Genomic DNA, 16,208 nt, shown 5'->3' with positions numbered 1-16,208 from the left:
TATAATCAACAGCAACAACAGGTTCATTCATAAAATAATAATAATAATACAACAAAAGTAATTGAATTAAATTATAAAAGAGAAAGAGTTGCTTACATTCAGTATAAAAGTAAAATAAGGAGTGGACAGATAGATGCAGGTAAATGGTGATCAGGTTAAAGACGCAGGAGAAGTCAAGAGATAGTTTTATTCTGACAGCTGGAATCTATTTCATGCTGAATTCCATTCCTCAACAACATGGAACACTTCATTAAATTAATTATTAATTACTACCGTTGTTCATAAAGCCTGTATGCTGTGTCTGATGTTGGCAGTCTTTGTTTTATTGATCTTCCTAAAGACGAGCGTTCATTTGAGGTTTTTGGGCTTTTACTTTGAAAGTGTTTCCCGGAAGCTCAGCGTGTCGTCTCCGCAGTTTGACAGTCTAGAGCCGCACAGAAACAGCGCAGCTTCATTTCTGCGGATTTTCTCATCCTGTTGATGAAACCCTCTCCTGGATCTGGATTAATACCTGAGAAGAGAGTCCGAACCGAGCCGAGTGGAGCTGAGCAGAGCCGAAACGAGCCGGGCCAGAATAAAGAAAAAACAGGGACAGACAGGCGGCTTCATCTACTCGTTCAGAGCGGAGTCTTCCTCACCGGTATGAACCGTTTCTACCGACCGGTGTCTGTGTGTGTGTGTGTGTGTGTGTGTGTGTGTGTGTGTGTGTACGCCACTCCCTTCCCGCCTCAGCTCAGCTGCCGTTAAATGTATCTGCAGACCAACATGACAGGTGATCAGAACATCTGTCATATGACCTGCAGCACACACATGTGTTTTGTATGTGCAGCGTATGTGGGGGTGGGGTGGGGGGAGGAGATGCACACAGCAGGTGAATCATGAAGGTCACTACGAACCGCTGCCAGGTCCTAATGATAGATATGACATATACTGGTGAGTGTAACACATGTTTTGGATGTGCTGGATTATAGAGACATTGTTGGAGATATTATCGAAATATCGGAGAGACATGATGAGAGAGTGTGTTAGAGATTGGCAGAGATATTATCGAGATTTTGTTAGAGATATTATAGAAATATTACAGAGATATAATGAGAGAAAGTGTTAAATATGTTTTATTAATGATGATATTATAGACACATTGTTAGAGATATTACAATGACATTGCTTGAGATATTTAGAAATATTTTAGGAGACATTGTTAGAGATATCATAAAGCCATTGTTAGCAATGTTATACAAATTGTATAGACATATTATGGAGACATTATTAGAGATATTACAGCAACATTGTTAGAGAAGTTATGAGAAACATTGTCAGATATATTATACAGATATTATTAGGTATATTATATAAATATTATAGAGACATTGTTAGAAATATTACATACATATAACATTGTTTGGGATATCATTGAGATATCATTGGACATATTGTTAAAGATTTTATAGAGATGTAAATATTTTGTATTGTTATAGAGATAGTATTAGAGATGTTATAGAAAGTCTTAGAGATATTGTAGAGACAGTATTACAGATATTATAGAGAGTATGAGAGATATTATAGAGACAGCATAGATATACTGTAGAGACATTATAGAGATATTGTAGAGATAGTATTAGAGATATTGTAGAGACAGTGTAGACATTGTAGAGACAGTATAATAGATATTGTAGAGACAGTATAGAGATATTTCAGAAGCATTATAGAGATATTGTGGAGATATTTTAGAGACACTATAGAGATATTATCGCGACAGTATAAAGATATTGAAGCGATATTTTAGAGACACTATAGAGATATTGTCAAGACACTATAGAGATATTGCAGAGATACTTTAGAGACACTATAGAGATATTGCCGAGACAATATCTCTATACTGTCTCGGCAATATCTCTGTAGTTTAGAGACATTATAGAGATACTGTAGAGATACTTTAGAGACACTATAGAGATATTGCCGAGACAGTATAGAGATATTGTAGCGACAGTATAGAGATATTATAGAGACAGTTTGAGAGATGTTGTAGAGACAGTATAGAGACATTGTAGAGACAGTATGATAGATATTGTGGAGACAGTATAGAGATATTGCCGAGACAGTATAGAGATATTGTAGAGACAATATAGAGATATTTTAGAGACAGCATAAACATATTGTCGAGACAGTATAGACATATTGTAGAGACAGTATAGAGATATTTTAGAGACAGCATAGACATATTGTAGAGACACTACAGAGATATTGGCGAGATTTGTCAGCAGTGACTCGTCCTGCCTCCAGGACAGTAACGTGGATGTTTGTGTTTGTCAGAGGTGGAGATGCTGTGTGTCCATTTCCTTCAGGAGGATCTGATGCAGGACCAATGATGGCGCCGGCCCGTGTTCCAGCGTTTCTGTGACGACCATCCAACATGGCTTCATCAGCACTGACGGCGTGTCTGTGTGTCCTGCTGCTGCCTGCCGCCACCGGTTAGTACGAAGCACACACAAGCTCAGCTTAACACAAACACTGGAAGCAGAGGGGAAATGTTAGCCTAGCTTAGCACAGAGACTGTGATGCTGTGGCTCTCTGTGGCTAATGTTGGCGTGTTTAGGCTAACGTAGTCGCAGTCCAGAAGTGGCGCCGCTCAAGTCAGCAGGTCCTCAGAACTTCACATGAATCCATCTGACAGGTTCATTTGTAAGCGAAGTTCACTGTTGTGTTCACAGACCAATGAGCTCAGTGGGAACAGGAACACCTCGTTAGCAGCGTGACGGAGTGTCGTTTTATATTCTGTTGAAGTCCTGATGCACACACACACACACACACACACACACACGTACACACAACACACACACACACACACACACACACACACACACACACACACACACACACACACACACACACACACACACACACACAAGCTCACATCCGGACTCCTAGAGAAATGCTGGAACACTCACGCATGCAGTCGTCGGGCAGTCTAAGCTGGTTTAGTGTTTTTGTTGTGATGTGGCTGATAAGACTCTCTCTCACACACACACACACACACACACACACACACACACACACACACACACACACACACACCACCATCCCCTCATTGTAAGTTCACAGACTAAACAGAGACGCTGCCGGCTCCGAGAGATCAGGGAGGGACGGATTCCTGAGGCCTGACGACCACACACACACACACACACACACACACACACACACACACACACACACACACACACACACACACACAAACTTGTTTCCCGATCCTCACGGGGATTGTCATTGTTATCAACCATCTCAGCGAACTGTCCAACCATAAACCTGAAACCAGGAGGCTCCGCCCCCTGAGACCTCAGAGGGGGGCGCGACAGGAAGTATCATTAAAATGATTAAAGATGGATGACATTATGCCCGCTGCCATCTTGGTCTGGTGATGTCATTTACAATCAGAGGGTGAGCAGTAGTGACTGGGGGGCGGAGACGTGCTGTCGAGGCCCCGCCTCCTGCTTCGCCCTCCATACCGAACTAACGGAACAACCAGTCGTACGGTATTTTTATATCACGGAATGAAAAGGATCTAAAAATGTATTTTTCTTCGGTACCAATTTTTATATCTGCTTCATCCACACCGATGTATTATTACATTATTATTTATAACGTGGCGTCGGCGAACCACGTCAGTAACTTCACGTTATTTCAGTCTCTCCACTTTAACTTTTGGCCATGAATCCGTCTGAGCCAGCTAGCATCTACTGATAGCATGTGAGACATTTAGGGAACATCTGTTCATTGTAACGACAGAAAGCAGCCGGGGCGGCACTCCCCGCCTCCAAACTGCACGTAAATTACAGATTTGTACCATAATGTTTATTTTCTTTCGTAGCTAAAGTTAGCTGACATGTAGCTTGCTCGACAGCCGGCCGTTTTATGATCATTTTTATCTAGAAAATAATCAGCGATCACAACAGTCCAATAAAGTTCAAGGGGTGTGGCCTTATTTGTGGGCGGGGTCTATGTGGCACACCGTGGTTGTAAATGACATCACAAGACGTGACATGACAAGACGGCAGCAACATTTCTGACAGGTGATGGAGGAAGTGGTGATGTCGGCCATCTTTGTAGGCAGTGAGAAGGTGCTTCCTCTGGAGAGCAGGTGCTGCTGTTGCTACGGCAACATGAAACATCAGCTGCACTGAACAAAAAAACAGTTGAAAGTTTTATTCTGGGATAGATCTGTTCGATGCTCAGTTTGATGTAAAAATAGAAACTTCAGACTTCCTGCAGGAAAAATGAAAAGCAAATAAATAAATAAATATACAGTACTACGGTACTACAGTACTATACTACGATACAACAATCAATTGTTGACCCCTGACCTTCGGCCCCCCATGTCACTCTGTCCGTCACTGTCTGCAGGTTTCCAGTTGGAGGACGGGGAGGACCGACTGTGCGCCTTCACCAACAGCCTGCAGGGGGCGGAGCCTGCTCCAGCCAATGAGCTCCGAGGAGTGGTACAGGAGAATGGCACGATCCGCTGCAGCCGCGGCTCCCGCTGCTATGGATTGTGGGAAAAAAGAGCTGATGGGGAGATGCAGCTGTTAAACCAAGGTGAGGTCATCAGGTGGAGGAGGAGCCTGATTGGTTGTCGGCCGTGAAGTCTTAATAGAAACTAGTTACCTTTAAGCTCCGCCCCCCCGGAGATGAAGGTCTTTTTTAAAAACCCTTTAGTGTCTTTACTTCTTGAATTTATTACTTATTTTGAAAGTCCAGTAAAACAACATCCTGTGTTTCCGTGCAGGTTGTTGGATGCACGTCGGCAGCCAGCAGGAGTGTCATGGCGACCGCTGCGTCCTGGTGACGGCGACCAGCTCTCAGATGCAGAAAGCCAACTATCGTTTCTGCTGCTGCGGCCGCGACCTCTGCAACGCCAACTTCACAGAGGCCCCGCCCACCGCTGACACCCCCGCCTTGCGGCCCATGAAGACGGACGGCCGGGACGACGGACAGACAGGTGCCGCTCTGTCCCGACTAATCAGTGCGCTCATTACACACGTCACAGTCGTCCGGTTGACGGGGACAGACGGGACAGGGGACAGACGGGACGAGGGGCAGATGGGAAGGGGGACAGACGGAACAAGGGACAGACTGGACGGGGAACAGAGGGAACGGGGGACAGACTGGACGGGGGACAGACGGGACGAGGGACAGACCGGACAGGGGACAGATGGGACAAGGGACAGACGGAACAGGGGACAGACGGTGCGAGGGACTTTGGCTACTTTGTGTCTTTGTGAGGACATCTGAACCTGTGACTGATAATGTCACCGTGACGTTAACGATGACATCATAACCTCACAGATCGCCAGCTGACGCCGGAGGAGACGGTGCTCGTCGCCCTGGTAACCGTCGCCATAGCAGCCATCCTCATCGTGGCGCTGTTCCTGGGATACCGCATGATGAAAAGTACACACACACACACACACACACACACACACACACACACACACACACACACACTCAGCTGATTGTGAAGTGTAGATGTGTGTTTTGCAGGGAGGCAGAAGTTCAGTCTGTCAGCTGACGATGTGATGGAGGCAGGAAACACCGAGTCTGCTGTTGACCTCGACAGCCTGAAGATGATGGAGGTACACACATCTTTCACTTCCTATTTTACCCGCCACAATAAAGTACAAACACATCAATGTTAACTGAACCCTGAGGAACACCTCAGTGTCCTGTTTCTGTCTGTCCTCCTCTCTGGCTGCTGATTGGTTGTTTCTGTCCTCCTCTCTGGCAGCTGATTGGTCGAGGCCGTTACGGCGCTGTGTATCGTGGCTGTCTTAACGAGCGCTGCGTGGCCGTGAAGCTGTTCAGCTCGGCGAACCGTCAGAACTTCACCAACGAGCGCTCCATTTACTTCCTGCCGCTGCTCCAGCAGCACGACAACATTGCCCGCTTCCTGACCGCTGATGAGAGGACAACGGCCGACGGCCGCCTGGAGTTCCTCATCCTCATGGAGTTCTACCCACATGTAAGACGGTTACTACGACAACCAGGGCTCCACGCTAACACTAGCTATTATTAATTAAATACGTCAGGTCTCATTGTTTAGTGGATAAAATATGAGATGTGGTGATTGTTGAACTGCTCACATCCTCAGACCTGCAGCGCCACCCTCAGGACACACTGAGCACCTTCAGACAGTCAGCTGGTTGTCTCCCCTCCATTAGTCTGTTATTGTGCTGCAGCAAGGCGCCGTCACGCCTACTTCCTGTCTGGAGCCACTGACCACACACACACACACACACACACACACACGCACGCACGCACGCACGCGCGCACACACGCATACACACAGAATCAGTGTCATGTCTGCTCTGTTTCTCTGCATTCCTCTGCAGACAGACAGACAGTAATTACCGGCTTAACTGTCTCTGTTCACACACACACACACACACACACACACACACACACACACACACACACACACACACACACACACACACACACACACAGAACAGAAACATTGAACTCAACAAATGAAACCAGAAACCAGCCTGATGGATTCTGATGCTTTTAAAGGAAAGCATTATAGTTATATTACATTAGCTTAGCATAAAGACTGGAGGTAGGGGGAACTGTTAGCCTAGCTTAGCATAAAGACTGGTTAAACATACAAAGGTAAAAGCAGAATTCGTCTGTCTCTTTGTATGTCTCTGTCTGTCTATCTGTCTGTCTCTTTGTCTGTCTCTCTTCCTTTCTTTCTTTCTTTCTTTCTGTCTGTCTGTCTGTCTGTCAGGGCTGTCTGTCCCACTATCTGTCTCTCCACACGGTGGACTGGTTGACCTGCTGCAGGATGACTCACGGTGTCACCAGAGGACTCTCCTTCCTGCACACGGAGCTCTACAGGGGAGGTAACAACACACACACACACACACACACACACACACACACACACACACACACACACACACACACAGCTGTGTGTTTGTTTACCTGCTGTGATGTAAACAACAACAACAACCAGGATATGTCTTGTGTCTCAGACCAGTACAAACCAGCGGTGGCCCACAGAGACCTGACCAGCAGGAACGTCCTAGTCCGAGCTGACCTGTCCTGCGTCCTCGCAGACTTCGGTCTGTCCATGAGGCTGACGGGCAGCCGGCCCTGTCGCCACGGAGACGACGACACCATGGCCATATCTGAGGTCAGGTCATGTGACCCCACAGCTGCTGAAACTGATGTGAAACATCTGGAAGGGGACTGACCGGTGTGTGTGTGTGTGTGTGTGTGTGTGTGTGTGTGTGTGTGTGTGTGTGTGCGTGCGTGTTTGTGTGTGTGTGTGTGTGTGCGTGTGTATGTGTGTGTGTGTATTTGTATGTCTGTGTATCTGTGTAGGTGGGGACGGTGCGCTACATGTCCCCGGAAGTTCTGGGCGGAGCTCTGAACCTCAGAGATTGTGAGTCGGCGCTGAAGCAGGTGGATGTTTACGCTCTGGGTCTGTTGTACTGGGAGAGCTTCAGGAGATGCTCCGCCCTCTTCCCAGGTAACACAGACACACACACTGCTGCCTCCTGCTCACCGTTTACTGTCTGCTGTCAAAATAAAATACTGACAGCATTTACTATAATAATCTGTAACTTTATTTGTTCATTAAAATGTTGCATCCTTCAGGATGTTGTTGTCGTGACGCCGTCTGATCATGACATCATGATGACATCAGCGTTTCCCTGAGGAGGAGGTGTTAGCATGTAGCCTCATCGCTAACTTGTTGGTGTGTGTGTTCAGGTGAAGCCGCTCCAGAGTACCAACTGGCCTTCCAGGCCGAGCTCGGGAACCATCCGAGCTTCGAGGACATGCAGATCCTGGTGGTCAGAGAGAAGTACCGACCCAGATTCCCTGAAGCCTGGAAGGAGAACAGCCTGGTGAGTCTCTCTGATCCGGTTCCAACCAGCTCCTCCTGACAGTACACACAGCAAACACACCTGACAGCCTCAATTCAGGGCAGAAAGGCTCCCAAAATGTTAGTCTGTTTCAGGTGGAATTTGCATTTAAGGTACTTCAAAAAACATCTGCTCTCAATATCTAAAAAATATTCTGTGTGTGTGTGTGTGTGTGTGTGTGTGTGTGTGAAGGCGTTACGCTCACTGAAGGAGACGATGGAGGACTGCTGGGATCAGGACGCTGAGGCTCGACTCACCGCTCAGTGTGCTGAGGAACGACTGTCCGAACTCACACTGCTGACTACACACACTGCACTACACAACCACAGGTATATGCACACTACACAACCACAGGTATACACGCACTACACAACCACAGGTATACACACTGCACTACACAACCACAGGTATACACACACTGCACTACACAACCACAGGTATACACACACTACAGAACCACAGGTATACACAGTAAAAAAAGGTTATAGAGGTTATATAAAAGGTTGTCTGTCTTTCTCAGGAATCTGTCTCACGGTGGACGGTGGCCTCCTCAGGTTAGCTCCGCCTCTTCCTACATTGAGGATCTCCAGGTGGGCGTGGTCAAGAATCTCCAGGGTGATGGGCACCCAACATCGGTCATCAAAACGACCACAAGCGGAGCAGAAGGTGCCGAGAAAAACAGGAACTCCATCAACTACGAGCGGCAGCAGGCGCAGGTAGAAGTTCGACCCGCGTCGGAGTAAAAACAACGTCGATAAATCTTAATCCTTCATAATATAATATTCACATTTGAGACTTTTATTCACTCGCTGCATCACTCTGTGCCTCAGAATCAGGCTCGGTCCTCGTCAGACTGCAGCGTGACCACCGCTACCGTCCTCTGCTCCATCTCTGAATCCCAACACAGTGGTAACACACATCCAGATGCCGGGTGGGGGGAAGGGGAGGGGGAACTGCAGCAGCTGTTCATTAATGTTCATTAACATTTCCTCATACTTGCTGTTGTCCTCCAGGTGGTGCTGTGTCCAGTATCCCGGTCTGCCTGCAGCTGACAGAAGAAGACCTGGAGGCCACCAAACTTGACCCAAAAGAGGTTTGACCTTTTGGTTCTGTCTTGTTTCGGTGTGTCTGACCTGCCTCACATCACCAACAGGAACATCTGTAACGTCTGTGTGCAGGTGGATAAGAACCTGAGGGGAACTTCTGATGAAAACCTGATGGAACATTCGCAGAAACAGTTTGGATCAGAACCACAGTCCAGCAGCCTGCTGTACCATCAGAACCGGCATAGTTCTGAGGTAGGACCACCTCCGTTACACGAGTGGCTGCTGAATGCAGTAACCTGACATCACTTGCTGTTCCTCTTCCAGGTGAATAATCTTCAGGTGGACACGCCCCCGTCCTCCTCCGTCCACGCCCTCCCCAAGCAGCAGAACCTGCCCCAGAGGCCCGGCAGTCTCCACCTGCTCCCTAGAACCAAGGAGGGCGCCGCCTCTCGACTTAAGCTGGGGAGGCTGAAGTCCAACCACCGACAGGTATGAGAGGATTTCATGTGATCAGGTTCAAACAGGTTCACCGTTATTCATCTCATATCATCGGGTCTTGATGCCGAAAGCCCGGTAAAGTTCTGGGTAAAGTTCTGGGGTCATGTTGGGTGTTTTGTCTTCTATCTATTATTAACTTTGCCATTCGACCATCATTTCAGGATATTTTGGTTTCTAGTTTTAAGAGGTGGAGTCCATCGACTGTTTGCTGAGTTGTGTTTGTCCTTTATGTTTATTATCATGTTTATTATTATGTTGTTGTTATGTTTATTATGCTTATTATCATGTTTATGATTATGTTTCTATGTTTATTATTATGTTTATTACCATGTTTATCATTATGCTTATTATTATGTTTATTATTATGTTATTATGTTTATTATTATGTTTATCATTGTCTATTATTATGTTATTATGTTTATTATTATGTTGTTATTATGTTTATCATTATGTCTATTATGTGTATTTTATGTTGTTGTTATTATGTTAATCATTATGTTGTTATTATGTTTAATATTTTGTTTATGATTATGTTGTTATTATGTTTATTTTTATGTTATTATTTTTTGGACACGTTTTCTACCCACAGACCTCCACTTCGTAGCGGCAGCACGTCCTTTGTTGTAACTCCGATTAATGTCTAACAGTGTGAACTCTCTACAACAAGGTTAAGCTACGTTCAAACATCCACCTGACCCACAACTTGGTGTTTTCCAGGTGGAGACAGGTGTTGCTAAGTTGAACACGGTGATGGTCGTCGCGGCTGCAGAGCCACACCTGGTAACCACGGTTACCAACAACACAAACACCAGAAGCAATGCTGCGACCGGGAGAGAAGTCCACTCCATCACGGCCGGCGGCTACAGCGCCGGCGTCCCCACCCTGGTGACCAATGGGACGGTTGGTGGAGGTCGGACCAATCCAGCGGGACCACAGGTGGAGGACGAGGACAAGATGGAGGGAGGGATGAGTGAAGGAGAAGACAGCCGCCTGAATCTGCTCAACTTCAGTCCTGACGAGCATGAACCACTGCTGAGGAGGGAACAGCCGCCTGCTGAGAGGGAACCGCCTCCTCCTCCTCCTCCTCATCATCATCATCACAGCCGAGCTGGTAACATCTTATCTGGACGAGGCTCAAACTCCAATAACAACAACAACCGGCTGGCGGTGGGTTCAGAGGTCAAGGTCTGCCGAGGTTTGGAGGTCGGACCCGGTGGACCTGCACCTGAACCACAACCAGCAATTCAGCTGACCAGTGGATTCCCTCCAGGAAATCAAACTTCATCTGGAAGTGCCCCAACCGCATTTGCAAAAGCCCCAATTTTAGATGCATCAGTCTTCACGCAGAAACCTTCATCCCCAGAAACAGCAGAAGCTCCAGCTTCCAATCCAGAAGCTGCGGTTTTAGATCCAGAAGCATCAACTCAAGAGGTTCCAGCCACAGAAACTTTGGAAATTCAAAGTCCAGAAACCGTAGCTGTGGTGGAAAATTCAGTTCCAGAACCTGCAGCTCTACAAAGTCCAGCTTTAGAACCACAAACACCAGGTCTACTGAGGTCCCAGGTGGGACCGACCAAAGCCCGGAGGCCTCAGCGCCCCTGTTCCCTGGACCTGTCCTCCTCCTGCATCTCCTCAGGTGAGTGGTTTACTGTGCTGTACTTGTGTTGTGATTCCTTCAAAAGACATCTTCCTCCACATCTCTGGCTGTTTCTTCTCCTTCTCAGACGATGTTTCCGGGACGGATGACGGCAGTCTGAGCGCCTCAGGAGAGAAAATAAAACGTCGGGTCAAGACTCCCTACACTCTGAAGAAATGGCGTCCAGCCTCATGGGTTGTTTCCACGGATACGGCTCTCGACCCGGACTTCCAGTTCAACCCCAGTAGCGGTAGCAGCAGCCAGACCCTTTTCTCCTCTGGTCTTTACAAAGCAAGCAGCACCGGCGTCCCCAAACTCAACCAATCCAAATCCAGCATGGCGGTCTATCTGGTTGGAGGCGGAGCCACAGCGACCACGACCTCTGAGCCCGACGGGATGACCTGCTTCTAAAGTCGCTTCTTCATCGAAACTTTTCTTTCTTTTCCCACCTGATTTCTTTTGGACTTCTTTCTTGTTTGTTTTGGAAGTTGACAGTTAGCCGCCATATTCGTCCTCCCTGGCACTAAACTGCTCCTAACGTCCGGTTGAAGGCGTCGCGTACAACCCACGACCTCCCAACTGAGATCCGAAAAGAGCCGGGGTCGGCTTTATTATACGATTGGAATGATTGCTGCTGATTGGTGCCGTCCTGTGACCTTTTGACCTTAGACATTCAACCTTGACACCCATGAAGTCCTAAACATGTTTGTGTTGGTGATGAGCTGAGATTACTTGTAGATGTCCCGTCGTGACTCTTCTGGTGGTTGAGGCCGATGGTTTGTGGACGTGACCTTGACCCAACCTGTTGTTGGCTGAGTGAAGGAACGTCCTCTGGTCCACTTCCAGACTTCTACTTCCAGACGGACTTGGTTGTGATGAATTTCCCTGGAGGAGCTCAGAAATCTGTTGGTGTCCAAGTGACGGACGTTTCCGATGCCACAGAACCACCTTTGCGTGGTAACCTCGCGCCTGTGGTCCTGGTCTGAGTCTCAATGTGTCCAGTACCGTCATGGATCCAAACGGTCCCCTCGATATCTTCTTGCATTTACAGCAGCTTTTACTGTTGGAAACAGGACGGTCTGTTTTTTATATGAATTGGAGTTTGTTGGGGGTACAGCTGTTCTGGGATCAGGTCTTTGTAAAGTTAATGCTATCGGTAGGGTCTGTTTGGGGTTTGGTTCGACGTTTTGGAACCGTGAAGACCTTTGTGGACCAAGCCGTCCCTCCTCCAGACCTCAGAATCTGTTCCTGCTGACCGGTGGCTCAAGACGTCGGCGGCGGCTCATCGGGGTGACCGGAGAGGGTTTGATCGGAGCAGGAGTCCTATTTTATAAGCACTTTAAACAGCGTTAGAGTTCTTTAGATAATTAAAACCAGATGATGGACTCCTGGTGCGGTTCATGTTGGACTTTCTTCTCTATTTCTGTGTTTTTGTGTCTTCGTGTGATTAAAGAGGCGTTTTTGCTTGAAACAGTGAATCTAGCTATGCAGCCTGCTCATGATGCCTCCTGTCGGCCGTCTGTTTCACTCAGACGGCCGACAGATTGACAACATCTCTGTTGGGAACCTTCGTTCTTTTAACTCGCACTTCCTTTATGAAGTTGTGTCCGCTGCCTTGTGAGGTCTGCTGGGACCGAACTGTTTGGACTGGAAGGAGACAGGAAGTCCACGAGACAAAGATATAAACGTCACGGCCCGTCAGCTGCGTGACCTGCGAGCCCTCGACCACGTACAACCCCCTCAGGTAACCATGGCGATGAAGGCAGGAACACGCGCTTCTTCTCATTTAAAGACGAGCACGAGATGAAGAAGATGAAGGACGGATTTAATCCAACTGGTCGAATCTGCCTTCCAACAACTCCACAGCGGTCTTATTTCCATGTCACTCAGGCAGCTGTCACTCATCACTCATTTAAGGCTTTAAAGCCAAATAGTTGAATTTGGATCTGGTAAATTCAGAATATCTCCACTTTACTTTAGTACACTGCTCGGTATAAACTGGCCCAACATGCCGTCTTCAAGTTTAAACTCTCATTAATGTGATTTTGATGTTATTATCCACAAAATATCCTTTGGGTAGTAGTGGAATTATTTTTAAATGTCACATTTTTTGAATGGAGTTTGGTTTGTAATTTTTTAACAACTGAACAACCCGGAGAAAACGGAGCAGACTGGATTTAAAGTGGCGTTCCTCCATTTTCTTCTTTTTTTAGTTTGGTTTGTTTTGTTAAGAGATTTTCAGTTAAATTTCTCTGAATATTTGATTTTTGAATTCCTGTTTTTCTAAATACAAGTTGCAATCTTTTATATTTCTGTTTGTGACACATCTGTAACAGCTCTACATGTGCACCTGCAGTACGTTATGAACATTTAGTTAGAACCATATTATTTTATAACTTATTTTACCTTCATGTCTCTGAAGATGCCTTCTGAAAACTATTTTTCCTTTTGTTATTTTTGTAATTTCTACCGTTTGTACTGTTTCTAGATGCTGATATGTACATAATACGCTTTTATTTTACTTCATAGAGTGTGAACTCAGATATGACCTGGTCCGGGCTGTTCCAGAACCAGAACTAATGTAGACACTTCTGGTTTAAGAGGCTCATCTGAGACTAGAACACTAAAATTATCTGTAGCGCCCCTAAAACACGAATTAACTTTCATCCATAATTCATCATTTTCCACGGATGGTTCTCTGGTTTAGCTGGTTCTGGTTTAACTAGTTCTGGTTTAGCTAGTTCTGGTTTAGCTAGTTCTGGTTTAGCTAACCCAGGCTCTGAAAGCTTTCTTTAGCGTGGTTGAAACTACGCTGCGTTCAAAGACGTCTTTCTCTGAAGGTGTGAAGAAGCCAATGCTAAAACATGGCGGATGTTTTTTGGCACGAGTGCAGAAAGTCGTCCGTTTCACCTCGATAGATCTGTTGTTAGCTTCAGTACGTGAGATAAAGTTGAGAACGGACGCTCCAACATCGATTTTTGCAGTTTGCAGCCGTTCTTTCTTTAGTTATTCTGCCTCGTCTGATCCTTCTGATGACGAGTTCACTGAACGAGATAAATAACGTTTATTTTTATTAGTTATCTGTTAAAAAATAAATGAGTTAACAGTGAAGCTAAATTAGCTAATGTAAAAAAAGACATGTTGCAGAACCCTACGGTTCGTTCACCGTCCGGTTCGTTCTGAAGTCCAAACGCCGGCAGATTAAAGTGACAGAAGACTTTCACCGACATAAGATTATATCGTGATTAAATCTACTTCTGTAGAAGAACATATTCACCACGTTTAGCCTCCTGCATGAAGCATCACTCAACCTTATTTATATTATTTGTCGGCAGCTGGTTGGCTGTGGGGGAGTTGGGGCCCGGGGCGGGGGGGGGGGGGGGATGTAGATAGACGTGATATTTACCTGCTGTACGTCCTCTGAAGGCTCCAGGATGTTTGAACGTGAATATACTGTGTACTTTTCATTATTCATGTGTATTTGTATGTACAATAGTTTTCCAGCAGTGTAAATGTACATTATTGGACCTTGTATACGTTCATAAGGGACCGACTGAGTCCTGCTCGTGTTGTATTACAGACATCAGCCTACTAATGTCCTCCCACAACGCATGCTGCACACAGCTCATACATGAACCCCGCTGGCTTTCATCCAACATGTCGTATTTCCATGTAGCGCAAACATAAAAATATCAAAGCTTAAGTTCATCATTAAACAAAGTGCAGACGATCTGGTGAGTCCGCGTGTTTCCTTCATGACATGAACACTTTTTACGGATGTTCTTTCTACTTTCGTAAAAACAAATACTTTGAGGTCAATTGTGGGAATGAAAATTAAATGAAGTACTTTTTAATGTGCTTCAGATAATACTTGAAAGTATTGCTCAGCGCTGTGTGTCTGCAGAGGAGCAGCAGGAGAATCCTTCCCATTCATATTGTTACTCAAAGGATGTGTATGTGCAGCATTAGGCAGGACCGTGTTAAACTGTCTGATTTGTCGAATCGAGTTTGGTGTGACGTACTTCATCTGAGAATCTCAGGGATTGTTGGAAGACGTGTGCTCACTTTTTTCCAGTATATTACCTGCTTTATATGATAAACTGGCAGATTATTCAATGACATTCTTAAAGATACTTCTCAAAAGTGTCTCCTCACTATTATATATGAATATATATCACTAATATCTCCACAGGATTTTAAAATATCAGATTTATTTTGCAGGAAATTCCTCAAATTTTCCATAGTGTATGATTGATGGTGATATCATTAAACATCATAGTATATTAGGTATGGCTGCATTCGATATACCACCTGAAGAATAACTGATTCCCAGTTATAAACATTCTTTTATATTATTTTATGGAAAGTTGTAAAACTCAGATTTTTCAATGGAGACTGATATTATTGATGCCGAATTGAAGAGTTGACTGTTACTATTTATGAGAAGCTCAAGAGTTTTATCTCTAATATCAGTGTGCTTGGAGATACTCAAGAAGGGTATAAATTGTTTGATTCTTTAATGGAGTTAGGTATGATATTTGTAAGAGACAGGTGCATCCTTCCCATCGGTTGTAGGCAGGAAACTATTTCACATTCAGGTTTTTAAATGAAGGTTGGTAAGTAGTGAGGAGGTTTTTCAGCGATGTGTGTTGAGACCACCTGAACATCAGCGGAAACAGCTATTTATAAGATTACTATTTGCATCTTCGGTGTCTGAACTGGTCTGTACCAATACATCACGTGAGTTAGGTGTGCCGTATTAAAGAGATGAGCCGTATTGGAGAGCGGAGCCGTCACATCTGTCAAAACAACGTGTTCAAATTTGAAAAGAGGCAGAAATATATTAAAACTGCTATTTTTTTACATTGAGTTTGGTGTGAAGTCCACACGAGGACGGTGTTTTTAAACGACGCTAGCACCACTCAGCGGTAACATGTAGACATTGCATCGATACCAAACGACGGCACCTTTAGAGGGTCAAAAGAGCCGTCTGAAAATGACCGTAGAACAAAAGGCGAAGAGAGGAGACCGAGCGGACTGAATTGGAAGACTTGAGACTCGCCAGTCTGTGGGGAGCTAATGGATTTATCCATATTAGTGGGA

General features: G+C 45.6%; 1 protein-coding gene across 1 annotated transcript; it reads left to right on the top strand.

Moving 5' to 3' along the window:
• Positions 1–422: 422 nt before the first annotated feature.
• Positions 423–14,835, top strand: LOC138201209 (bone morphogenetic protein receptor type-2-like). Its single transcript, XM_069154501.1, has 19 exons — positions 423–640; positions 2,314–2,471; positions 4,399–4,590; positions 4,781–4,993; positions 5,341–5,445; positions 5,521–5,627; positions 5,780–6,013; positions 6,782–6,896; positions 7,029–7,189; positions 7,381–7,528; positions 7,771–7,907; positions 8,118–8,254; positions 8,446–8,641; positions 8,756–8,834; positions 8,939–9,018; positions 9,104–9,223; positions 9,296–9,460; positions 10,187–11,105; positions 11,194–14,835. Exons 2-19 carry the CDS (start codon positions 2,414–2,416, stop codon positions 11,514–11,516), a joined length of 3,489 nt encoding a protein of 1,162 aa, XP_069010602.1. The 5' UTR covers positions 423–640; positions 2,314–2,413; the 3' UTR covers positions 11,517–14,835.
• The last annotated feature ends 1,373 nt before the right edge of the window (positions 14,836–16,208 follow it).

The sequence above is a fragment of the Embiotoca jacksoni genome, unplaced genomic scaffold, assembly GCF_022577435.1.
Source record: "Embiotoca jacksoni isolate LCO1_2020_lvr unplaced genomic scaffold, fEmbJac1.0.p SCAF_2, whole genome shotgun sequence".
Taxonomy (NCBI): domain Eukaryota; kingdom Metazoa; phylum Chordata; class Actinopteri; family Embiotocidae; genus Embiotoca; species Embiotoca jacksoni.
The sequence above is the reverse complement of the archived record's forward strand: the minus strand, read 5'-3'. Positions and strand labels throughout refer to the sequence as shown.